General features: G+C 34.5%; 1 protein-coding gene across 3 annotated transcripts in view; it reads right to left on the reverse strand.

Moving 5' to 3' along the window:
- The window catches only part of LOC101890032 (dnaJ protein homolog 1), a 136,233-nt gene that overhangs the window by 40,855 nt on the left and 68,546 nt on the right, over nt 1-26,832 (reverse strand). Inside the window, exons 4-8 of one of the 3 annotated variants that reach the window (XM_059124551.1) lie at nt 20,693-20,884; nt 20,210-20,612; nt 17,698-17,926; nt 17,240-17,609; nt 13,461-13,619 (exon numbers count right to left, since the gene is read on the reverse strand). In XM_059124551.1, coding sequence (XP_058980534.1) covers nt 13,503-13,619; nt 17,240-17,609; nt 17,698-17,926; nt 20,210-20,435 — 942 coding nt within the window. In that variant the 5' untranslated portion in view covers nt 20,436-20,612; nt 20,693-20,884 and the 3' untranslated portion in view covers nt 13,461-13,502. Of the gene's footprint in view, nt 1-13,460; nt 13,620-17,239; nt 17,610-17,697; nt 17,927-20,209; nt 20,613-20,692; nt 20,885-26,832 lie in introns of those variants that run through there. The other 2 variants (XM_011293589.3, XM_011293588.3) reach the window with 2 other exon arrangements.

Here is a 26,832-nt window from a genome sequence, read left to right on the forward strand (position 1 = left end):
TATAGATTATTTTTTCTTTTTGACACTCTCTGTCTAAACCGAATTTTTATGTTACATTTACACATCGATTCCAAAATAGTCCGAAGAATAATTCATAGAAATTGGAAATATTAAATATTTTGGAGTTTTTTGACTCTTTTGAAACCAAAATTTTCTTAATATATAATAGAAATAGAGATTTCTCTTCTGTGGTGAATTATAGTGAAATTTAATGACAAATATTTCTTCCTTTGACACTTTGCCCAAAACATGAAATATTAAGGGAGATTTTGGCTTAGAATGGAAACAAGTTAAATTAGCAGATAAAAAAAAACGTAAACGTGTAATTTTCACTTGTAATATATGAATTTGGGATAAAATTTCCATAAAAAATATCACACCCACTGTGCCAACGAACTCCGTTCATTTTTAACAAATATTTGTTGGTAAATGCCTGCAGTTGGTTGGACACCATAATGAACACCAATAGATTGGCCAACAGCATACCTACATACATGGCTAAATTGGTTGGTTGGCTTTGCTTTATTGGTTGCATGTTGTTCTGGTCGTACATTGGATTGTTTGTGACGCTTGTCGGTCAGTCACCAAGTCATGTTTGTATTGAGTGAGTTTTTGGCCAATGGACCAACCGACCGACCGACCAATGTTTGTTAAAGGGTTGGATTTTTGAAATCATTTTTTTTTTTTTTTGGAAATCTATAGACTCCGCTAAACGTCACAAAACATAACAAGCGAACATAACTGACTGACACCAAATGAGGACGAGGACAAAAACAAATCCACCTAAAAATCAAACAAAAATTGATTGGTTTATTTTCCTCCACGAACTCCAACAACCACCAAAGAACAAACTCATCAAACATATCGCTACAACAACACAAAAATTTCAAATTGTTAAAGGCAGTTTTTTGTGTTTTTTGATGTGACAACAACGTCAAGAATGACAACAAAATGTTGATATCAGTTTTAGTCCAGTCCAGTCCGGCAACCCAGTACCGTTCGTCCAGTTTGTTGGTCTTCACAAAAATGGTCAAGTGGACACGACATACTCTTCATGTCATTACCAGCTCCAAAACAACTAAATAATATAACAACGACTGACAACACAGAAAATTTAACTTTGGCAGAAAATAAAACAAAAAAAAAATAATGGGAAATTTTTCACATGGAGACACAACCACACACACATCTATATACGCATGTATGTATTTGATAAACTCAACTCTCGAATGGTTGGTTGGTGGACAAGTTGTTTGGGTCCCTGGATACTAAGACCCAATGTAGAGTTTGGACACAAATCACTTTTTTGCCAAACTCTCTCACACACACACAACCATACATGATGATGACGTTGCTATCTCATCAATATATCTGGCAGAGTTTATGTGTGTGTATGTGTTTAGGTTAAGTGGCTCTATATGGCATGGTTTATGGACACTAAAATAAACTCCATCATCAACTCCAAACTCAGCATCAATATAAATATTCACACACACACACACACAAACATACACATGGACAGACACTGTGACACAAACAAATAAAACTTTGATTGGCTGACCATAAAAACATTTGAAAAATTGTATACACTCACACACAAGCACACACACCTTGATTTTATTTTTATAGCAAAGGGTTATCCCGAAGACCTATAAAATAAATTCAATATTTGGTTCTTGCGATTATAGAACACATATGGTTCTTATTTTTCAAGGAACCAAAAAGGTCTTCCATGGATAGAAATGCCTTGATTGGTTCTATATTCGTGGAAAGATTATGAGAGGTGTTCTATTCAAAGAAAGCTCCTGAAAGAAATCTTCTGAAATATATTCTATTAAATGGGGCTTATATTCACAAAAGTGGTTTTCTCTCTCTCTGAGTCCATTTTTGAAAGAACACCCCTGAAAGGTCTTCTATTAATGGAAGACGAATAAATGGTATTCTTAAAAGGTTTTCTTTTAATAACGGGTTCTTAAAACTTATTCTATAAATATCTGACACCTGAGGTATTCTACAGATACAAGACTCACAGAAAAGAGTCCTCTGTTGGAAGGATATTGAAAATAAGGCTCTTGAAAGAAGAGTATAGAAAGAAGACCCCAGAATCTCTCCCATTTATAAAAACAAGTTAAGAAGTAGCTTAGTTCGGGCGGGCTGAACTTTTAATACCCTCCATCATTTAAAGGGAACTTGCAAAATACTGAAAAATGTCTCTATAGTTTTAAAAACTCCGAATATCAGGTTTAACGGTTATATGGGGCTATAGAAAAACGTGTACTTTTGCAGCCAATTGTCTGCCAGATAAAGAGAAACTGCAGCTTAAATCATCAACATACCGAATAGTAAGTGGTGCCGTTATATGGGGGATACACGAAAATGCGATTGTATGGGCAATAATTCTGCTGAAAGGTGTGGCAAAAATCGTCAAAATACCGAATATAGGGAGATGCAGTTATATTTGAGCTGTACGAAAATTTGGACCTGTATAGGCAATTTTTTATCGTAGGAGGTTGTGTCCATTATAAGCTCCAAATACCTAATTTGAATCAATTCCAGTGAAAAATGTGATACAAATTATCAAAATAGCGAATATCTGGGGGTACTGTTACGTCTACGCTAAACCGTGGACCTCTACAGCCAATTATTTGCCAGAGAAGGTGGAGATTATACAAATACCAAGTTTGAAATAATTCCGTTGAAGGTACCGTTATATGGGGGCTATTCGAAGGTGTAAACCTGTACAGGAAATTTTTTCTATCATAGGAGGTAGTACCCAATATACCGAATATCTGGAATTAAAGTTATATGGGGTCAATACCAAAATTTCGACCTGTATTTACAATTCTCTGCTAGAATATTTCCATTATACTGGGAACACATGCTTTCAATTTACAACAAATTCGATTTGAAATTGTGGCTAAAGCATTCCAAAAAACTTACATTTGCCGGTACAGTTATTTGGGGCCTATACCAAAAATAAAACTTTGGTTTGACTCTCGAAACAGCTGAAATCAAGATGTATCTTCATAGGGGCGCTTCTCCAAACCATTGATCTACATTGGGCATTTTCCGCAAAGAGGTCAAAGCAATTGAAAAATGTGGTCATGACTCCAGATATAGCTAAAATCAGCATTGATCTACATTGGGCATTTTCCGCGAAGAGGTCAAATCAATTGAAAAATGTGATCAAGACTCTAGATATAGTTAAAATCAGGGGATATCTTCATATGCGGGTTATACCGAAACGTGAGACCTATTTTTGTTTTTTACTAAGAACTCACATTACAAAATTTGCCGACATTAAAATGAACAAGTAACAAAACAGCCGAACTTTTATGCCCTCCACCATTTGGAAGGACCTTGAAAAATTTCAAAAAATTACGAAATATACCGTTGTAATTTTATTCGGGGCTATACGAAGACGTGGAGAATCATAAGTAATTTTGTCATAGGCTGTGATACCCATTATGATCTTCATATACGAAATTTGAAACAATTCAGGTAAGTAATGTCTCTAAAATCATCAATATAAAAGGAGATACCGTTATATGGGGGCTATACGAAAACATGGACCTGCAAACTAAATTTTAAGGCATAGGCTTCGAATATAAAAATTGAAACAATTCATGTGAATTAAGTCGCTTAAATCATCAAAATACCGAATATCGGGAGGTACCGTTATATGGGGGCTATACGAAGACGTGGACCTACATTGCTCATTTTCTGTCTAATGCTTTAGTATCCATTACGAACTTCAAAAACCAAATTTGAAACAATTCCGGTAAATAATGTCTCTAAAATCATCAAAATCCCGAATATTGTGGAGAACCGTTATAAGGGGGGCTATACGAAGACGTGAACCTACATGGCTCCATTACGAACTCCAAGTATTAATTTTAAAACAATTCCGGTAAATAATGTCGCTAAAATCATCAAAATACCGAATATCGGGGGTTACCGTTATATGGGGGCTATACGAAGACTTGGACCTACATGGCCCATTTTCTGTCTAATGCTTTAGTATCCATTACGAACTTCAAATACCAAATTTGAAACAATTCCAGAGAATAATGTCGCTAAAATCATCAAAATACCGAATATCGGGGGGCACCGTAACATGGGGTTATATGAAAACGTGGACTTGCATGGACCATTTAACCTGCCTACTGGCAAAATACACATGAGTGCAAACGTTTAGCTTTCTATCTCAATACATTCGAAAGTGTGATTATGGCTATATATAGTGGATCCTAAAAAGTTTGGCCTAGGAACCCTAAACTTAGAATTTCCCTGGTCCATCTGGTCCGTGGGAGTCAAGACTTTTGGCAGCCTAGACAAATTAGGCCGGTGTGGTGTGTAGCCCTTTTATTTAAATTGGGAGCCGATTGATTGATTTTGATTTGGCATTCAAAGTACTCACAGGATATTAACAGTCACTACAGTAAACGTTCAATACCGGTCCACTATTTGGTCTAGACCCCGTATAGTGGACAATATTGGTCAACTCCATCAAGTACCTCCCTCACAAAGGGTGAAAACGTTGAATCATAACTCTCATAAAATGTGAAATAAGAGCCTGATTATATTCAAATTTCGCACATTTTAATATTTAAATTCAATATATGTTGGATCACTCCTTCTGGTACCTTCCCCACACAGGGGTCAAACTTCTCTTCAAACTTCACACATCCCAATATATTTTCTAACGAACGATCTGATGTCGGTACACCTCGTGGGATACCTCCCCCACAAAGAGTCACGATTTTAAATAATCAACGTTCTCTTCAAACTTAGTGTAGCTGTGCTTATATCTCAACCATAGGTCTGAAGTGAATATGAAATTTATCGGTACCACAAATGGTTAAAATTGAAAATGAATGTTAGATTTTCTTTAAATTTTGCACCTCTCAATAATTTTATACAAGGTTGCCCATATTCGACGGACCCATCTGGCAACGCCATAACTTTTGACAGAGATGTCACATCGCTCAATGACATACCGCGTTTGAAGCGTCAGTCCAAGCAGATTTTTACCATGAACCAATACACGCCACGCGAGCGCTCCGAAATAGTTGAAATTTACATTCAACAGAAGAAGTCAATTGTGAAAACTCAACGTGCTTTTAAAACATTAAAAAATGTGAGAAGTGCGCCTTCTAAGAACACCATTAAGCGTTTATACGAAAATTTTTCGACTGGTAAGGCTCTTTCTAATCCGAAGAGGTCATATAAAAGTCGATCAAGGCGATCGGCCGAGAATATCGCTACCGTAAGAGCCAGTGTTGAGAGGTCCCCAAGAACATCCCAAAAACTCCGTTCTGAGAAGTGGGGCATGGCTCGGTCCACTTTACAACGGATTATTCGCATTCCCGTACAAAATTCAATTGACGCAAAGAATGTTGCCTGCGGACAAGCCTCGTCGATTGGAATGGGCCCAAAGAGTCCAAAGGTCCGTCGAATATGGGCAACCCTATAAGCATTAGATGAAGTGAAATTACTTGGGTCCACTATATCTGGTACCTCACTCACATTTCAATATCTTCCAAAAAAATATCACATTACTCATATAAAGCAAATAAAGTAGTCGATATGGTCACATATGAAATTGACAATATTTGTCCACTGCTTCGAAACCCTTCCCATGTGGGGTCAACTGTTTGAATAATCATAACGCAGGTCAAAATATACCTATACCTGAGGGTATACAAATGTCGGTAATACTTCTGATACTTCTTAATTAGCTGGGCCGGTCCAGGAAGATGTGCTGTATTTTTAGCGTCTAATGCATATTTTGAATACCATAGTAACTTTATCATTAACTCAAATCATTGAGGTCATATAATTCTTAATATTATGACTTCTCTGTTTAGTTTACTTCAGAATCATAATTCTAGCTCTATCCCTTCGACCAATATAATGGGTTCGATTTTTAGTAACTTTTAATACGTTTATAGTCCGAATTTCCAGAAACCCAACCTTATCTCACCACTACACACCATCTTTGATCCACATGCAAAAATTCAAGATTCCAGCTTCAGCGGATTCACCTGGGCGTCAGTCACTTGGTTACTGAAATGTTTTCAAAATACATTTTTTAGTGTAAATGTAGGCTCCCAAATATTAATATTTTGAAGGCCCGAACCAGAATTTTTTGGGGATAGGTCTCGATAGAGGATCCGACCCGGGGCACTCTAACCTAGCCAGAAATTTCGAGAAAAAATCGATAGTGTGTAAACTTAATTGGAAATATTTCATTACTTTGGACTCATAATGGGTAGAAAATCACCTTGCAAGACATCCAGTAGCTTCAAATTTTTGGGGTTTTAAAGCCATTGAATCTGGTCATAATTTCAATATTTCATGCGGCAGTGAATTAAAAGCTTGTCTCAGCCAAACTTGTACATCTAACTATTTCAAATCCGAATATTTCCTATTTCTCGACAAGAACCCTTTCTTCATCGCCAGATCAAAGACCAAACATAGAAATAGTCAACAACAACAAAAACAGAAAAACGGTTTTGCAAAAAAAAAAGTGTCATTGATTAATTTGGGCAAAACTGCCTTTAAAATGATTGATCAAATTAATGAATGGATGAATGACTGTGCATGGACGGATGGATAGATGGATGGATGATTTGCTCGCTCGTTGGTTCACTTGCTGGCTAGCTGGCTGGTTTGGTTTAGTTAGATGATGGCCAATAGTTGATGTTGCTGCTGCGTGCCACTGGTTGTGTTGTTACTGCTACTGCTGCTGCTGATGCTACATTGGCTAATATGGTAAATAGCCATTTATACACTAAATTAACAATTTGTGATTTGAGAGTGAATCAGTGTGTGTGCAACTCTGTGTGTGTCTGATTTTCTAATTTTTAACCCCAAACTGTGAGAATTTTTCCAATTTTCATTAGTTTTTTTTACGCTTGGTTGTGATTGTGTTTGTCCCATAAACTCTGTAGCTATCTGCATTGGGCCATCGTGCATTCAATTTAGCGAAAAGTGGATGACGAGTGAAATCAAACGAACAACTTGGCGGCTATTAGACATTCAGTCGTCCGCCATCCATTCGTTTTTGCGTAATTTCATTATTGAATGGGAAATCATGTCATTATAATGCAACGTCGTCGTCGTATTCTATTAAAGGCTAATGACACAACCAAATACATGGTGAGAGAGCAAGCAGCGAGGGGAAAACATGTCGAAGAACAAAATTGATCTCAAATCGTTTAATTGTGGTGATTGATTTGTGAGCATTGATACGGGGCTGAATAACACAAATGAACGCTGCTTTCCCGATATGGGGCTGTAATGCCTTTAAGGGGTTAACATTTATTGTGAGAACTAATCTCTTGTAAATGATATTGGGCGATTGGTAAATTTCCGATTTCTTATTATGGATAGGCGAATGATTAATAAAATAATTATATGTCAAAGAGAACAACAATTATGTGACAGATATAAGTGATCTGTAGGGGGAATGTTGTTATTTTTTTGGAAGTTTTCGTCGCAAAGTAATCTAAAACCAGTAAGGAAAGCTCAAAAGTCGGGCGTTGCCGACTATATGATACCCTACACCACTATGCATATTCAGTAGAGCTCTCGTAAAAAGGTTTATACAGGGCATTTCAGAGCTCTATGAGATATTTGGTACAAAATCAAAATCTATCTAATTCTATCGTGCATTTTACGAACTATAGCTATCTCTGAACCGGGTTTCTCCAAATTTCACGTATTAGCTTCTAGACTGGTGATTTGGGCTGATATTGACCATTTAGTGCACATTTAACCCGAAATCGGATGAAGATATATATGGGAGCTATATCCAAATCTGAACCGATTTCGATAAAATTTAAAACAGCTATTCCTGTGCTCCATTTAATACCTGGTACCAAATATCACGGTTGTGGAGTGAATATTACGAATGTATGGGACTAAAACTCTAAATCGGATGAAACATATATATGGTTGCTATATCTATATCTGAACCGATTTTCACTAAATTTGATATACTAGCTTCTAGGCTGAATTTGGTCCGATGTACTAAAATTCAGTCCATTTGGACTTGTATCGGCCATTTGGTGCACAATTAACCCGAAATCGGATGAAGCTATATATGGGAGCTATATCCAAATCTGAACCGATTTCGATAAAATTACAAACAGCTATTTCTGTTCTTATATCTGGTACCAAATATCATTCTTGTGGAGTGCATATTACGAATGTGAGAGGCTTAAACACCAAATCGGATTAAAGATATATATGGGAGCTATATCCAAATCTGAACCGATTTCGATAAAATTTAAAACAGCTATTTCTGTGCTCCATCTAATACCTGGTACCAAATATCACGGTTGTGGAGTGCATTGTAGGAATCTGAGGGACTTAAAGATCAAATCGGATGAAAGATATATATGGGAGCAATAGCTATATCTGAACCGATTTTCTCCAAATTTGATATACTTGCTTCTAGGCCGAACTCGGTTGGGTGTGCCAAAATTCAGGTAATTTGGACTGATAGTGGACATTTGGTGCACATTTAACCCGAAATCGGATGAAGATATATATGGGAGCTATAGCTGTTTCTGAACCGATTTTTTTCAAATTTGTTGTATTTGCTTTAAGGCTAATCTCGGTCACATGTGCCAAAATGCGGGCCATTTGGGCTGATATTGGCCATTTGGTGGTCAATTAACCCGAAATCGGATGAAGATATATATGGGAGCTATATCCAAATCTGAACCGATTTCGATAAAATTTAAAACAGCTATTTCTGTGCTCCATCTAATACCTGGTACCAAATATCACGGTTGTGGAGTGCATAGTAGGAATGTGAGGGACTTAAAGATCAAATCGGATGAAAGATATATATGGGAGCTATAGCTATATCTGAACCGATTTTCTCCAAATTTGATATACTTGCTTCTAGGCCGAACTCGGTTGGGTGTGCCAAAATTCAGGTAATTTGGACTGATAGTGGATATTTGGTGCACATTTAACCCGAAATCGGATGAAGATATATATGGGAGCTATATCTAAATTTGATCCGATTCTCACCAATTTCAATAGGGTTCGTCCTTAGGCCAAAAAAATATTGTTTGGAAAATTTCATCTCAATCGGATAATAAATTCGACCTGCATTTTGTTCACAAGAATACATGGACAGACGGACGGACGGACAGACGGACTGACATGCATAAATCGACTCAGAAAGTGATTCTATGAAGGTTCTCAAAAGTAACTATGGGTCTATCTCGTTTCCTTCTCCATGTTACAAACAAATGCACAAAGACATAATACCCTTACCACTATGTCCTTGTCAGACATAATACCCTAACCACTATGTCCTTACCACTAAGTCCTTGGAATCCGTTGATTTTAGGTATGTAGTATACTCGACAATATTACTAATAACAATATGAGTATTATTTTGGTTAAAAATGTTAACCCTCAAGTGGATCATCAAAGTGGTCCTTTTGGTCCTTTTTTCAAAAAATGCTTAACAACTCCCTATAAACGGAATCGTGGCAATTCAAAATATTCTTTTTTTTTTTTTTTTTTTTTATTTGTTCTTTATTTGCAATCTATTTGTATAAAAATAATAAGCAAATTTGATAATACTTGAATAATAACAGAGTTGTTACAATCCATTGATCATAACGTATAACAATTTAAAATTCTGAATATATTAATACGGGTACAGTATATATAAATATTGTTATCTATGTCATAAAAGGAAGATCTAAAATATGATTTCTTTTTAACCGTGTGATTTCATTACTATCATCTAAGAGAGATATGGCTAGGGTGTTTGTGTGGTTGCTTAACCTATTGAGATAGTTGTTACTGCGTATTCTTATTTCGTCCTTTACATTTCTGACGCAGAGATCCCTGTGAATACAGTTATTGTTTAAAAACCAAGGTGCATTTGATAACAATCTCAGTGTCTTTGATTGATATCTTTGTAAAATTTCTATATTCGAGTTGCTCGCAGTTCCCCACAATTCAATTCCATATGACCATGTTGGTTTTAAAACTGTTTTGTAAAGCCGAACTTTATTCTCCAAACTGAGCTGTGATTTTGGACCAAATAACCAAAACATTTTCTTTGTCTTCATATTGACTTCTTTTCTTTTCATTTGAATATGTTCCTTCCATGTCAGTCTGCGGTCTATTCTAAATCCCAGATACCTAACGCAGTTGGAGGTAGGAATTGTCACTCCATTTAGGGTGAGAGATGGACAGTTCCCCTTTCGGAGAGTGTATGTAACTTGAATAGACTTATCAGGATTAACTTTTATATTCCATTTGTTAAACCATAGCTGAAGTTCATCAAGCTGTTTTTGGATTGATCTTGAAGCTTCGGTAGGATTTGAGCTAGATGCCAAAATGGCAGTATCATCGGCGTACGTAGCAATGTTTATATCAGAGTTTACAGGCATATCAGCGGTGTATATTGAATATAGAATAGGACCCATTACGCTTCCTTGAGGCACACCGGATTTAATATTTCCAATACCAGATTCATCGTTGTTTACCGACACATAAAAACTTCGTTCACTTAGATAGGATCTAAGCAACAGGTAAAAGGGGGTTGGTAACTGTTGTTTTAGCTTATAAAACAGTCCGGTATGCCAGACTCTGTCAAATGCTTGCTTTATGTCCAAAAATGTAGAACAGCAATACATTTTCTTTTCTAGAGTTTCTCTTATAACCTTCACAACCCTGTGACATTGCTCTGGTGTTCCATGGTTATTTCTGAAGCCGAATTGATGATCTGGTAGAATATTTAGATTTTCAATTATTGGAGCCATACGCTTTTTGAAAAGTCTTTCAAACACCTTCGACATTATAGGCAGCAAGCTTATAGGTCTATACGAGCTCAGCTTATTTTCAGGCTTATTTGGTTTTGGTACCATTATAATTTTGGCATGTTTCCACTGAGATGGATAGTGGGACAATCTCAGTATAGAGTTGAACAAGGTTGTTAGAAAGATTATTCCTTTTTTTGGTAACGATTTTAGAATTCTGCCGTTAATGTCGTCGTACCCAGGGGACTTCTTGCTGTTCAATTTGTTGGTTTCCATTAAAACTTCCTGAAACGTGAAAGGTTTAATAGGGAGAAACATTTGACAAGGAATATCAAGAAAGTCGCAAATTTGTTGCTCATCATCAGTATTGCAAAAAGAGAATGGTTTAACTGTCTCTTCGAGAAGTTTCTTGTATGCTTCGGCTGTTTCGCTATCAGATTTGCACCATGATCCATCTTCTTTTTGTATTGGAATATTTCTTTTCTGAGGCCTTTTTAAGTACTTAGTACAATTGTATAAGTTGTGTTCGTTATTATTCAGAGGACTTAATTCAGATAAATATCTCCCTGTAGCTTCATCCTTCATTTCATGAAGTCGTTTTTTCAAGATTTGGACAGCTCGATTGAAATTCCTTTTATCTTCCGGATGGCGACTTCTTTGCCAAACTTTTCTTAATCGCCGTTTTGATTTAATTAGATTTCTAATTTCAAGTGAAATTTTCAAGTTCGAAGTATTATGACAATCGTTCTCTGGGGTAGACTGACACGAAGCTTCGTGGATCAGTTTTACGAAATTTTCAACTTCATCATCTATTTCGCTGCCACATTTAAGGGATTTATTAAGGTTAATTCGAGTATTAATCCAATCTTGAAAGCTATGAATATTTGTTTTTGATGAAAACAGAGGCTTGGGTTTTTCTATTGTACACGCATATGCCTTATAATTTAGCAACAAAGGAGTATGATCAGAGCTTAAGTCATCACAATGTTGAATATCCAACTGATATTGAGATATTCCAGAATAAACAAAAAAATCTAACAAATCTGGAATTTTACCAGGATCTGAAGGCCAATATGTAGGTTTTCCTGTGGAAAGTGTTTTAAAGTTGTTGTGAACAATACATTCATATAATTTTTTTCCTTTAGGATTACTTAAACGGGATCCCCACCAGGTGTGTTTGGCGTTAAAATCGCCACCAACGATAAATTTGCTGCCGATGTTTTTAAAAAACCGTTCATAAGTAATGCAGTCTATGTTGAATCTGGGTGGAAAGTATACCGAGAAGATAGATATAGAAGTGTTATTTTGTAATTTAATTTTCACTCCAGCAGCTTGAAGGTAGTTTTCTGCAACATTATCACAAATTTCATATCTGAGACCTCTTCTTATAAGAATAGCTGCACCGCCATGAGCTCGGTCATCTGGATGATTAGAAATAATTGCATCGTATCCTTTTATGTTTAGATATGATTTAGAGGTTAGATGTGTTTCACATATCAAAAAAACATCTATAGTATAAAGTTCTAAAAACATTGATATTTCATTAACATGACTGGTAATACCATTAGCATTCCATTCCGCAATTATTAAATCTAATTGCATATTTTAGACATTAACATAGACATCATATTAATGAGTGTATTTGTCAGTTCTATTTGTTTTTGAAGCATATTTTCTATTTTTTGTAACAGAGAATTTTCATTGTCTACTGTTCCACGCACAGTTTGAGAGAACGTTACATTATTTGACATATTGTTTTGATTTGCTTCGTTGATGTTATTGATAAAAGTAGGTGGTTGCTTATTTGTTCTGAAAACTGTTGATTTCCGTTTGTTAACTAGGTTTTGGTAAAATTGACAACCTTTGTAACTGGCAGTGTGATTTTGTAGACAATGAATACATTTTGGCGGAGCTGTGGGTGATTTAGTGCATTCCAACGTTGAGTGACCAAGAGCACATTTAGCACAATTAAAAGGCTTGCGACAATAAGATTTGGTATGTCCAAAATCCTGACATCTAGTGCATCGGACGATGTCATTAGTCTTTTTTGCGGGTTCAATTTTAATTATGGCGTTTTCAAAAGTACGGATGTTATAGATTTCCTTGTTGTTTGGACTTGGATCAAGATCGACAAAAAACATCGGCAATGGTTTTTTAGTTGCGCTACTAATAATATTTGTAACGTTACGTACTTGATGTCCGTGACTCAATAATAATGCCTTTATGTCGGTAATGTTAGTGGTATGGTGAAGGTTTTTTACTACCACCCGAAAAGCCCGCTCACGTTTTAATTGATACGTATGAAAACTTTTACCAGTCGATTCTAGATGTTTTATCACCTTTCTGTAGTTATCGACAGTTTTAATAACTACTCTAACCTGACCATCTCTTAAAGATTTGTAGTGGAACTCAGAAGTAGATATTAATTTAGTTATTTCAGACACCATTTTATTTATATCTCCAACATGTGGAATGAATATAGGCGGAGGCTTGGGTTGAACCTCAATTTTATTGCCTTCATCTGTTTCAATATCATCGTTTGCTAAGGCGCCGAATTTGTTGGACGTCTCTGGTTCAATATTATGATGCGGTCGCTTTTTCTTAAAAATTTTTGGCGATCCACTATTTCTTCTTTTACTAGGTACCTGCTGCCAGTTCAAATCATCATCGCTGCTGTTATCAGCACTCAAATCAAGTTCATTGTTCATTGCATCGGTCGTCATCATGCGTAGTTGTTGTTAGAAATTGTAAAGTGCAATATGCAAGTGCATCAATTGCGATCACAACTGATGCACTGCAACCGTCGATCCAAAACTTTTGTTGTTGTTTTGAGTCGTTTCAATGACCATAAAATTAAAGGTGAAGTAATTGTTTGTGTATTTTTTTGGAAGAAAAAAAAGAGGAAAATAATAAAACTTTCGGTTGGTAAAACTCCGCACAATACGTGTTGATATGTTCACTTTTCAACAAAGACTCAAAATATTCTACAAAATTATTTGTGATAAAATTCTACCATAGGTACTAAAAGAAGTCAAAAGACTGTATCCTACATGAAGGCCGGGAATTCATAAATATTAAAAACATATTTTAAATTTAAAGTCGTACTTCATATGTGTTTACGTAAAAATCTCCTACAAATCATCATTTTCGAAAGACCACTTCAAAGAAAAAATGTTCATCAACTTTCACTATAAGGCCCTACAGAAAATTTACCTCTATTTCCTTTATATATCAAGAAAATTGTTGCTTCAATGTTCACAAAAAAAAACCGAAAATATTTCCTAATTTTTTCTCGTCCTTTTTTCGAGTTGACGCCTGAAGTAGCCAAAAATCTCCCATAAAGCATCATTTTTTAGAATAATGACGTCAAAGACAAAAATATTCTCCATCAAATTTCACTATAGGATGAGAAATCAATAGTTCCATTATATATCAAAAAATATTTGTTTCAATGTTGCCAAAAAGTGCGAAAATAATTGCAATTTTTTCATTGATTTTTTGGGTAATTTTTCTAATTCAAACATGAAAGCATAAAACATCCATGTAGACAGCATGTGTCAAAAGAAGATATACTCTACTGAAAATTTTCCTACGAGTCCTAGAATACACTATGTATCTAGTTATATCAGTTCTTAAGAAAGTCATGTTCGAGATTTTTTGATAGCAAGTGAAAATTATATAACGTGCACGTTTTTGTTTGTTAATTTAATACGTTTCTAATCTGAGTCAGAATCTCCCTAAATACTTCATATTTTAGATAAAGTGTCGAAGCAAAAAACATTCCTTATAAAATTTCACTATGATTCACTAAGGAAAATAAATCTCTATTCCAGTTATATATCAAGAAAATATCGATTTCAATTTTGAAAAAAATCGAGAATATTTTTTTATATTTCATGGATTTTTCTTTGTCCGTTTTTCAGTCGATCCATGAAAGTAGCATAAAACTTCATTTTAGACAAAAAGTGTCAAAAGCGGAAATATTTTATACCAAATTTTACTATAAGTTTTAGAATAAACCATATATGTAAGTACAAGAGTTTGTAAGAAAATTATATTTGAAATGTCTGCATTACAAGGGGCAATTATATGTGAGGGTTTTTGGGCTGTTAATTTTACACCTTTTCAATCTTAGTCAAAATCTCCTATAATACTTAATTTTTTTGAGAATGTTTCAAAGGAACAAATATTCCTCATCAAATTTCATTATAAGCCACCAAAGAAAAGAAATCTATATTTTCATTATATATCAGGAAAATATATGTTGCAATCTCGCCAAAAGAGCGAAAATATTTTTTCATGGATTTTTTCGGTATTTTTAAGTTCAAGCCTGAAATTAACATGAAACCACATTTTAGACAAAAAGCCAATAGAAGAAATATTCTACATTCAATTTCACTACAAGTCCCCAAATAAATGATATATCTAGGTATAATAGTTATTAAGAAAATTACATACGAAATGTATATATTACAAGTGGAAATTATATGTAAAAGTTTTCTTCGGTTAATGTTATACTTTTCTAGGCTGAGTCAAAATCCCCTTTAAAACTTCTTTTTTGTGTAAAGTGTCAAAGGAAAAAATGTTCCTTATCCAATTTCACTATGACTTACCAAAGAAAAGCAATCTCCGTTTTAATTATATATCAAGAAAATGTTTATTTCAATGTTACCAAAAAATTCAAAAATATTTCCTATTTTTTGCATGAATTTCCCTTTGGCCGTTTTTCGAGTTGGCCCATGAAAGTAACATAAAACTTCCGTTTAGACAGAAAGTGTTAAAGCAGGAAATATTCTACACTAAATTTCACTACAAGTCTCAGAATAAACTATATGCATAAGTTCAATAGTTTCCAAAAAAATTACATATGAAATGTATATATTTAAAGTGATATTACACATTTAAGTTTTTTACTGCTAATTTAACACATTGTCATTCCAGGTCAAAATCTCCCATAATACTTAATTTTTTGGGTAAAGTACCAAAGGAAAACATGTTCCTCGTCAAATTTCACTGTCAGTTACCAAAAAAATTAAATCTCTATTTCGTATTATATAACAAGAAAATATTTGTTTCAATTTTGCCATAAAAAATGCGAAAACATTAGCTATTTTTTGCATGAATTTTTCTTTGGCCGTTTTTCGAGTTGGCCCATGAAAGTAACATAAAACTTCCGTTTAGGCAGAAAGTGTTAAAACATGAAATATTCTACATCAAATTTCACTGTTAGTCTCAGAATAAACTATATGCCTAGGTATAATAGTTTACAAGAAAACTACATTTGAAATTTATATATTTAAAGTGAAATATACATGTTGAAGTTGTTTACTACTAATTTAACATGCTGTCATTCTAAGTCAAAATCCCCCTTAATATTTAATTTTTTTTTTTAGAAAATGTCAAAGGAAAAATATTCCTCATCAAATTTCACAGGAAAATAAATCTGTATTTCCATTATATAGCAAGAAAATATTTACTTCAATGTTGCCCTAAAAAACGCGAAAATATTTCTTATTCTGTCATGGATGTTTCTTTGGCCGTTTTTCGAAGTAAGTAGCATAAATCTTCGGTTTAGGCAAAAAATGTAAAGAGAGAAAATATTCTACACCAAATTTCACTATAAGTCTCAGAATAAAACATATATCTAGTTCCAATAGCTTCCAAGAAATTCACATTCGAAATTTATATATTAAACGAAGGATATTATATGTACGCATTTTTGATAGATAACTTAATATGTTTCCAATCTGAATCAATGTCTATCTTAAAACTGCACTTTTAGGAGAAAGAATTAAAGAAATAACTATTCTAAATCGAATTTAACTATGAGTCTCCGAACGAAAGAAATGTGTAAACTTTACATGTACCATAATAAAATATCAGCAATTTTGATATATAAAAAGTCGGGTTATTACTGTTGACAAATTTGACAATTTTTTTCGAATTCGCTTTAAATTTCCAAAAAAATACGTTATTAAACTGGCATTTTGGGGTGTGAGAAAGCCCGAGTGGATTTAGCAGCAATCCGTTTTAAAATCAAAATCCAAAAAAAGTTTTGGGTTCTCAGGCCTGACTAGTATAAGGGGCCTTTTTATAAAGCCTTCGCCACACACAAAGTAACTCCAATTTTTTGGCGCTATATTTTGTAAAACCCAATGTAGAGCTTTGAAATTTGATGGAGAGCTACGAATTACTTTTAGAATTATTGATTTAAAATATGGGACAAATCGGGATACTTCTTGGTACAGGGTATAAGGGTAAACTTCGCTTTCAAATATTTTTTGCCTTCTAGTCCCATTGTAATTTATGATTTTCGAATTTTCTTCAAAACTACATTTTTGCTGTTAAATTTCATTTTTATATTCCCATGAAATTCTGTTCTCTCTCCCCTTTCTTTTTATGTAAAAAAAACAACTGCCAAAATTCCCACTCACCTGTTTCAATGTAAGGCGGGCTGTATATCTCAGATCGCTACCCTCACGCTTGAACATGGCATGCGGTTTGTCGCGTATTATGAACACAATATCCGATGGTATTTTGCCCGGTGTCTGATCGCCCTCCTTTTGGAACGTCACCTTTGTACCCGATTTCCAGCCGGGCTTTATCGATATGCTCACATACTTGTCCTCCTTCTTCGACGAACCGTCCGGCTGTTGGACACGCCTTGAGATTTTCATTTTCTTTACACAGCCGTGATAGATTTCTTCCAATGAGACATAGAGATCATGTTCGACGGGGGGATCTTGTTGTTTCTCCTTTTTGAAAGGTGTGTGCACGTTGAACGAATGTGATCTGAAAGAGGGTCTTCACTGGATTATTTAAAGCAAACCACACAAGGCGTTGCAGGCTTGGAGATAATACGGATGTAACAACCACGAAAATATCGACTTACCTAAAGGCACCCCCAAGACCATGACGTGAACCCAAACCCCCAAAGGGTGATGAGAAGAAATCATGTTCTGTATCCAAATCGAAAACGTTCTTGTCGAAGAGATTATCACCCATGTCGAAGAACGAGGCAAACGGATTGCTGGAACCGAAGAACTGTGCGAAGGTAGCCCGTGGATCACCATGGAACTGATATGTAAATGTATTATTCGAACTTGTGCCATTGCTTCTGCCTGAGAAGGGGGTAGAACGAAATACGTTAGGTAATTAATTTGTATTTAATCTGAAATAAATTTATCTAAATGGATAAATAAGACTGTGCAACATAAAACAATTATTTCGGGCAAAATTCAGCAGATTATGAAAGTAAAGCTAAAAATGGTAGACACGTGTATTGGAGTTTAACATCGCAAAGTAACCTTAATAGAGGGGACAAGTTCGCCCCTCGGCAACAATGATTGAAATTTTCTGTTTAAAATTCCTTGAAATCTCTTAATTTTAGGTATCTAGTGTCTTCGGTAATATTACAGTCCGCAATACGAGGATTATTTTGGTGAGAAATTTTAGCCGTTAAGCTAGTCAAAAAGGGTCGTTTTGGTTCTTTTGTCACAATTTTGTTAAAAACTCCCTCTCAACATAGCCGTATCTTGTCAAAATATTCTCCAAAATTAATTGCCATAAAATTCTTCCAGAAGCCCTAGAAGACGTCAAAAGTCTAAGTCTTGCCTAAATGCCAGGAATTCATATATACCCAAAACACATTTTAGGGTTAAACCTTCACTTTATGTGAGTTTATACAAAAATCTCCAACAAATCATCATTTCAGAAGGATGACATCAAATACAGAAACATTCTCCATCAAATTTCAATATAAGTCACCAAAGAAACGATATCTCTATTGTCATTTTATATCTAACAAATATTTGCAACAATGTTGTCACAAAAACTTGAAAATATTTCTTAACCCTTTCAGTGTTTTTGTCAAATATATTTGACATTTAAAAGTACTCTCTTTCTTTGACATTTTTTGTTTTTCTTACGAACCGTTATTTTTGATATTTTTTAATAACAGACACGTTCGCTATTTAGAAATATTGCAGTTCTATTCTATTAGTTTCGTTTTCGAATTTCTGAGCACATTTTAGTAAATTAGTACGGAATTTCAGATTTTTATCTCGACAAAAATTTTCATTGACACTGAAAGGGTTAATTTTTTTTATCAATTCTTCCTCGTTTTTTTCGAGTCGATGTACGAAAGTAACCTAAAACTTTAGTTAAGGCAGCATGTGTCAAAAGGAGATATGTTCTACAGCAAAAAATGTCAACATATAATTTTCACTTGTATTGTATATATTTCGAATTTAATTTTCTAAGAAACTATTATAGCTAGATATAAGGTTTATTCGGGGACTTGTAGTAAAATTTGGTGTAGAATATTTTTTCTTTCCAGACCTTCTGCCTAAAACTAAATTTAATGTTACTTTCAGGTGTCAACTCGATAAAAGGCCTAAGAAAAATTTATAAAAAATATTATAAAATATTTTTACATTTTTTTGTTAAAATTGATGCAAATATTTTTTGGATATACAGGGGAAATAGAGATTTCTTTTCTTTGGCAACTTATAGTAAAATTTGATGAAAAATATGTTTTGTCTTTGATGTCATTATTCTTAAATGATGCTTTGTAGGAGATTTTTTCATCAACTCGAAAGGAGGGCGAGAAAAATGTAATAAAAAATTAGGGAATATTTTTCGCTCTTTTTTGTGAATTTTGATGCAGATATTTTTGGATATACAATGAGAATAGAGATATCCTTTCTTTAGCAACTTATTAGGATATTTAATGAAGAACATTTTTGCCTTTGATGTCATCCATCTAAAATGATGCTTTGTAGGAGAATTTTGCACAAACTCACACAAAGTACGGCTTTTATACTGAGATGTGTATTTAATATATATGTAATCCTGGCCATTGAGTAAGATTTATACTATTGACGTCTTCTAGGACCTATAGTAAAATTTTATGGCAAACTATTTTGTAGAATATTTTGTCTTGACCATATTTATAAAAAATAACCAAAAAGACTTATTTTTACTAGCATGAGGGTGTCTACCAAAACAATCCTCGTGTTTATCTACAATATTGCCGAAGACACTATATGCCCTAAAATGCACAGATTCCGAGGAATCTTAATCCAAAAGTGTGAAAGAGGTGGGAATTGCCCCTCAATTTAGGTTACTTGGAGATGTAAACTTTCAAAACGCCGATACACGTATCTTGTTTTCTAAGCTCTATTTTCATATTCAGCTGAATTTTCCCCATAGTTTTTGAAAAAAATGAATTTTGCCGCACAGTGTAATTATCAAACGTGGATAAATAACTATCGGATGGATCCACAGTGGATAAATAAGTCATGTATCTTCATTGGGTTATTTATCCGAATTGTATAACTCATCCGTATAACTAATCCGTTAGCTCTTTCTCATTACGATGCATAATGATCTTCCTTACTCACCACCAGATTTGAGTCCATCTTCACCATATTTATCGTAAACTTCCCGTTTACTTTTATCCGAGAGGACTTCATAGGCTTCGGCCACCTCTTTGAACTTCTCTTCTGCATTCGCCGCTTTATTTTTGTCCGGGTGATAGCGTAACGCTAATTTCCTGTAGGCTTTTTTGATTTCATCATCGGTGGCAGTTTTCGGTATGCCCAATATTTTGTAATAATCTTTGCCCATTTTGTGTGTGTATGTATGTCTGTGTTTATGTATGTGTGGGTGGTTGGCTGGTAATTTAGTAGGAATTTATATGATGGATTCCGAATCTATTAATGTTATGTGAGTAATAAGTTTTGTAAATATTTCAAATTCCGCAATTAATACTAATTTGTAACAAATTTAATAATTTGTTGTTGGCTGAAATGGAAAAGAGAGACGGGAAATTAAAGAAACTTCATTCGAATAGGCTTAGAGTAGTGGGGGTTGACTTAACTTACCACTTGAGATGTGATTTTGTAGTCAAATATTTTCTCTTGAATTTCTAACTTCAAACGTCTGCAATTTGCTGCTGCCTTATCAGAGTCTCCGAATGTTGGCATAAATTGTTCATCTTTTAACGGACATTGGACGGAATTGGAAAATATCACGTAGATTTTTGTGGTGAATAGCGCCAATGACGTAGATACAAACTGCAAGATAAATTTCACAAAAAAACACAAAAATAAATATTTTCAAAATTTAAATCTCTCAAAAGACAGAAAATAAAATACAAATAGATTGTCAAAAAGAAATGCAAATAAATTAAAATAACAAATTCAAAAAAAAAAAAAAAAATTTGAAATTCCAATAAGACTCAGAGAGAAATTAGGTGGGAATTTTTAAAAGTTGTCTTTCTCATTCTAAATATCTGCAGAGATGGGATGGCTAGATAGATATATAAGTATACAAATTACAGTGCATTTCTTTACAAAAAGTCAACACAGGTTCCCACAGGTGTTCCACTGTATAATATTTCCCCCCAAGCATGACCTACGGGAAAAAATCACAGCTGACTTACTCTCCAAATGGGCCATAGACAAAAGAAATGCAATTTTATGCTAAAACGCCGAATACACCATCGCCATCGAGGCAAATTTCAATTGTCATGGCATCACACAAAGGCCATGGTAGTAGCCCACGTCGGTGTGTGTTGTTGTTATTTGCCGTTTAAGAACGACCCACGCGAATTTTTTAAATATTGTTTTTATTTTTATTTTAATTTTATATTTTTTCATTCTCTCTTTGTTATGTTATCGTACAAATTGTTTGGAAATTAATTTTGTTTCTCTTTTTTTCAGTTTTTTTGCTGACGCAGTCTTTTCTATTGAATTTTTGGCAATTTGTTGGCTTCGTAACAACAATTGGAATTGTTAAATGATATTGAAATTTTTTTCTTGTGCAAATAATTTGTTAGAAATCATATCAGTTGACTGTCCATATTTGGACAGTGTTTAAAACCTTGGATAGAAACTCTATCCATTTTTCAGATGCAATCCGAAACATATTAGCACAAATTCGAGAATTACTATTCAAATTCGAATTATTTCCTTCGTAATTCGATGTTTTCTACATTAATTTAAATTACTCCATTTGAAAATTACATTAAATTTTCGTATTCGTTTTTTCGAATTACAAATAAAATGATTCGAAATTGAAACGGAATTCTCGAACTGTTACGAATTACCACTAAAATGCTTGAAATTTCATATCAACAAGTGAACCGCCCTCCAGGGATGAAAACATTGCAAAAGGTGCTAAAATGCGAAAGATCATGTAATAATTCAATGAAGTAGTACAAAAGAAGTAAAAGTATCAAAAAATATCAAAAATATGAATTTTTTGTTGGGGTTTTCTTATGAAGTGAAAATTGGCACAAAATTGGTTGCTGATTTACTTCGGTACCAGTTTTCTTTCATTGCCTTAACTTATGACCTAATTGACTAGCCTCCTAATCCCTATAATTATATTGAACATTTTTTAGGAGAAATCAGTCTTCCCACAAAGAGAACGAAATATAGAATTACATCTAATTTGATTGGAAATAGGCTCCAAAATTTTAAATTGAAGCCTATTTGGAATTTGGTCTAAAACCTTCAAAAATTAAATATTTTTGAGAGGAGAGAATTTGATCTACCCACAAAGGGATTCTAATATTAAAGTACATCTCGTTGGAAACAGCTGATCTGAAAGCTATTATCGAAATTTTATATTACAGCCGATTTGGTTGGTATTTACGGTCGAAACTTTAACAAGTAAAAAAAAACGGCAGGGCCAAACTTTTAATACCATCCAGGGTAAAGGAAACATTAGAGCCTATGTACCAATTTTTAGACATATTCATGGGAAAATGTGCCAAAAGTCATCAAAATACCGAATATGGGGAAATACGGCTATATGGGGCTATACAAAAACGTGGACCTATACATACAGTGTTTCGCCAAAAGACCAAAAAAATACCAATTTATAGACAAATCTGCGAAGAAATGTGGCAAAAAAAAACATCAAAATACCGAATATCGGGAGGTACCGTTTTCTGGGGGCTATACCAAATCGGAGACCTATAAATGCAATGTTTCGCCACCGGAGCTGGAACTTATTATGACCAACAAATACCAATTTTTAGACAAATCCGTGAAAAATTGTGGCAAAAATCATCAAAATACCGAATATCGGGAGGTACCGTTATATGGGGACCGATATATCTCATTTTCAATACCAACCATCCTAGACACAATACAAATTGCTCTGCTAAATTTTGGAGCTCTATGTCAAATAATGTGGGCTGTATCGTGCTTTACAGACATGGAGAAGGAACCGACCTTCACAGAATCACTTTCTGAGTCGCTTTGTGCATGCCAGTCCGTCTTTCCACGTATTTTTGAGAATAAAATGCAGGTCGCATTTATTATCTGATTGAGATGAAATTTTCCAAACAATATTTGTTTGGCCTAAATATTTGCTTTGAAGAACCCTATTAAAATTGGGGAGAATCGGTTCAAAGAAAAAGAAAAAGGAGAAAAACGGTTTGGATATACCTATAGCTCCGACTTCTGTAAAATTGATCGAGATCCGTTAAGATTTGGATATATATACGTTTATCCGATATCAGGTTTTTTGTGCAACAAATAGCTAATATCAGCTCAAAATTGTTGCACTTTCGACCGAATTCAACCTAGAAGGCAGTACATCAAATTTGGTGAAAATCGGTTCAGAAATAGCTATAACTCCCATATATATGTTTCATCCGATTTGGGGTCTTAAGTCCCTCACATTCATAAAATGCATATCACAACAATGATATTTGGTACCAGATAACTTATAGAACTCAAAAATACCTCCGTCAAATGTTGTCGAGATCGGATCATATTTGGATATAGCTGCCATATATATCAGGATTATTATGCATCAAATGGCTAATATCAGCCCAAATGAAATGAATCTTGGCAATTCTGAGTTTATTCATCCTAGAAACATGTACTTCAAATTTGGTTAAAATCGGTTCTGATATAGCTATAGCTCTCATAAATATGTTTCATCCGATTTGGTGCTAAAGTCCCTCACATGCGGAATATGCACACCACAACAATATTATTTGGTACCAGATATCAGATACAGCCCAGAAATATCTGTGTCAAATGTTATCAAGTTATTGTGTACCTGAATTTTGGCACATCCGACAGAACTCGGCTACGATATATATATATATATATATATATATATATATATATATATATATATATATATATATATATATATCAATACCACCTATCAATATTTTGATTTAGAGTAGTTATAATTTGGTTTCAGAGGGAACTAATACATATCCATTTCACTAAATTTGACGGAGACCCTTTTATCTTTTATACCAAATAACTTTGCTATATATATATATATATATATATATATATATATATATATATATATATACCACCAACCAAATTATAACTACTCTAAATCAAAATATTGATAGGTGGTATGATCTACTTCTAATTAATTCTTTTCTTACGGGAGCTCTACTAAATATGGATAGTGGTGCAGGGTATCATATAGTCGGTACCGCCCAATTTTTTACTTTTCATTACTGATTCCGTGTATAGAAATTTTTTTCAAGGCATTCCCTTTCTAGATCCAATATGTTAAAAGTTATCTATTCAGAGAAAGCATATGGAAGATTCTCTGCAAGTAGAAGTGCTCTTGATAGTTATATTTTTTTCAAGTCTTATATCTATAACCAAATCTATGTGATTTCGTTAGAAATTGTATCAGAAACCTTCAACATACCCGAAATCTCGCGGTATCGTTATATGAGAGCTATTTCTAAATCACTATATCCCATTTTCAATACCAATCATCCTGCATTTAATATAGAGCTTTTTGCCAAATTTCAAAACTCTAGATTAAATAATGCGAACTTTGTCTTGGTTTCAACAGACAGATATACAGACATCGCTAAATCGCCTTATAATTTTATTCTGATCAGGAACATATTCAGGGTGAGATGAAAAAACTGCAACCAACATCAGATTGATGTCATTTCTAAGCCACTCGTCCGACAGCTGTTAAAATTATTATATATTATATTGTTTACAAGCGTACAAAAGCATTTTCGTCAGAATTTTCCAGAAAAAAAAGTTATTCGTGATAGAATTCAAGCGTGATAGTGTGATTCCTTTATATTTCGCTGGAAAACCACAGGTGGCTATCGTTAGGGAACTCTAGCATTGAAATATGAATAAATCTTTTGTATCTCGTACCATCGCTCGTTACCGTGATACTGGTAGCCCGATGTCAACAAAGTGGAAGGAAGAAAACAGCAACATCAGCAGAAATGGTTCGAAAAGTAAAGAAGCGACTTGATTGAAACGCGGGCAAATATTAGACGTTTGGTGCACAATCAAAGGTAAATCGGACGAAGTTATATATGGGAGCAATATCCAAATCCGAACCGATCTCGATAAAATTTAGCAAATGTATTTCTGAGCTGTATTTGATATATTTTACCAAATATTGTTGTTACGGCTGCGGAGGACAAAACTAACAAATCGATTGAACAATATATATGGGAGCTATAGCTATATCTGAACCGATTTCGATCAAATTTGGCTTACTTATTTTCAGGTCCAATAAGATCGTACGTGCAAAATTCCATATTATTCGGACAGATATTACACGTTTGGTGCACAATAAAAGGCAAATCGGACGAAGATATATATGAGAGCTATATCTGAATTTTGATCAATCATCTCCGATTTCCATAGGGTTCGTCCTTGGGCCAAACAAATGATTTGTGCATAATTTCATCTGGATAGGGCAATAAATGCGAACTGTACTTTGTTTACAAAAATATATGGACAGACGGACGGACGGACATGCAAAAATCGAATGTGATTCTGTGCAGATCATCAAAAGGAACTATAGGTCTATCTAGTTTCCTTTTGCCTGTTACAAACAAATGCACAAAGACATAATACCCTGACTACCTTGTGGTGTAGGGTCCAAAAATAAACTCAAAATAGCTAAAGAGTTGCTTCGCTTGGCCTAAGTGGTAAACTGCCGAATTTGGTTTTCTCCGATGAGAATTCATTCTTTGTCCAGCAGTTTGTAAACAAAGAAAATGATCGTGTTTATTTGCCAAAGAGGTCAGCTGAAAATGTGCACCTTCGGTTCGCACAAGAATTCAAGAGCCGGCCATGGTGGTGGTCGCTTTCCGCTCGTATTAATCGACCGTGGTATCAGAATAAATGCCGAATATTATCGCGAAAATATTATGGAGGGTGTATTAAAGCCTTGGACGCGCAAACATTTTGGCCGCAGACCTTGGACATTCCACGGGGACCCAGCACCATCGCATTTGGCACGCGCCACCCAAGAATAGTTACAAAGTGAGGTACCTTGCCTCATTTCCAGCGCACAATGGCCACCAAAATCTACGGATACCAATCCGTTGAACTATTGAGTCTGGAGTATTTTGAAAGCAAGTTTGGCACTAAAAAATACCAAATTGTCATTCACCTCAAACAAGCGCTTCGCCGGGAACGGGCCAAAATACCGCAGAGCAATATTCGGTCAGCGTGTGACAATTGCTTTGGGTTAATTCGTGCCAAGGGTGACCAATTCGAACAAATGTAAACTTATTCTAAAATTTGATGCTATTTCCGACATTTTTTGCTTTAATTCAAAAAAATTTAAAAAAACGGGTTAAAAAGCATTAAATTCGGCCGGGCCGAACTTTGAATACCCTCCACTATATGGAACGAATTTGGAAATTTTCAAAAAATAAAGTCCTTAAAAAATTCTGTTAAAATTTTAAAAATGCCGAATATAGCCGTTATATTGGGGTCTATACGACGTGGACATACATAGGCATTGTTTGTCATAAGCCATTACCATATTCAAATTCGAAACTTGAAATAAACGGTGAATAATGTAGCTAAAATCATCAAAATATCGCATATAGGGAGGTACTGTTATATCGGAGCTGTGCGACGACCTGGACCAGCATAGACAATTTTCTGTCACAGGCTATAGCATCCATTACGAACGTCAAATACGACATCTCAAAAAATGTCGGTGGATATTGTTCCTACCGAATATTGGG

This window comes from Musca domestica, unplaced genomic scaffold, assembly GCF_030504385.1.
Source record: "Musca domestica strain aabys unplaced genomic scaffold, Musca_domestica.polishedcontigs.V.1.1 3, whole genome shotgun sequence".
Taxonomy (NCBI): Eukaryota; Metazoa; Arthropoda; class Insecta; order Diptera; family Muscidae; genus Musca; species Musca domestica.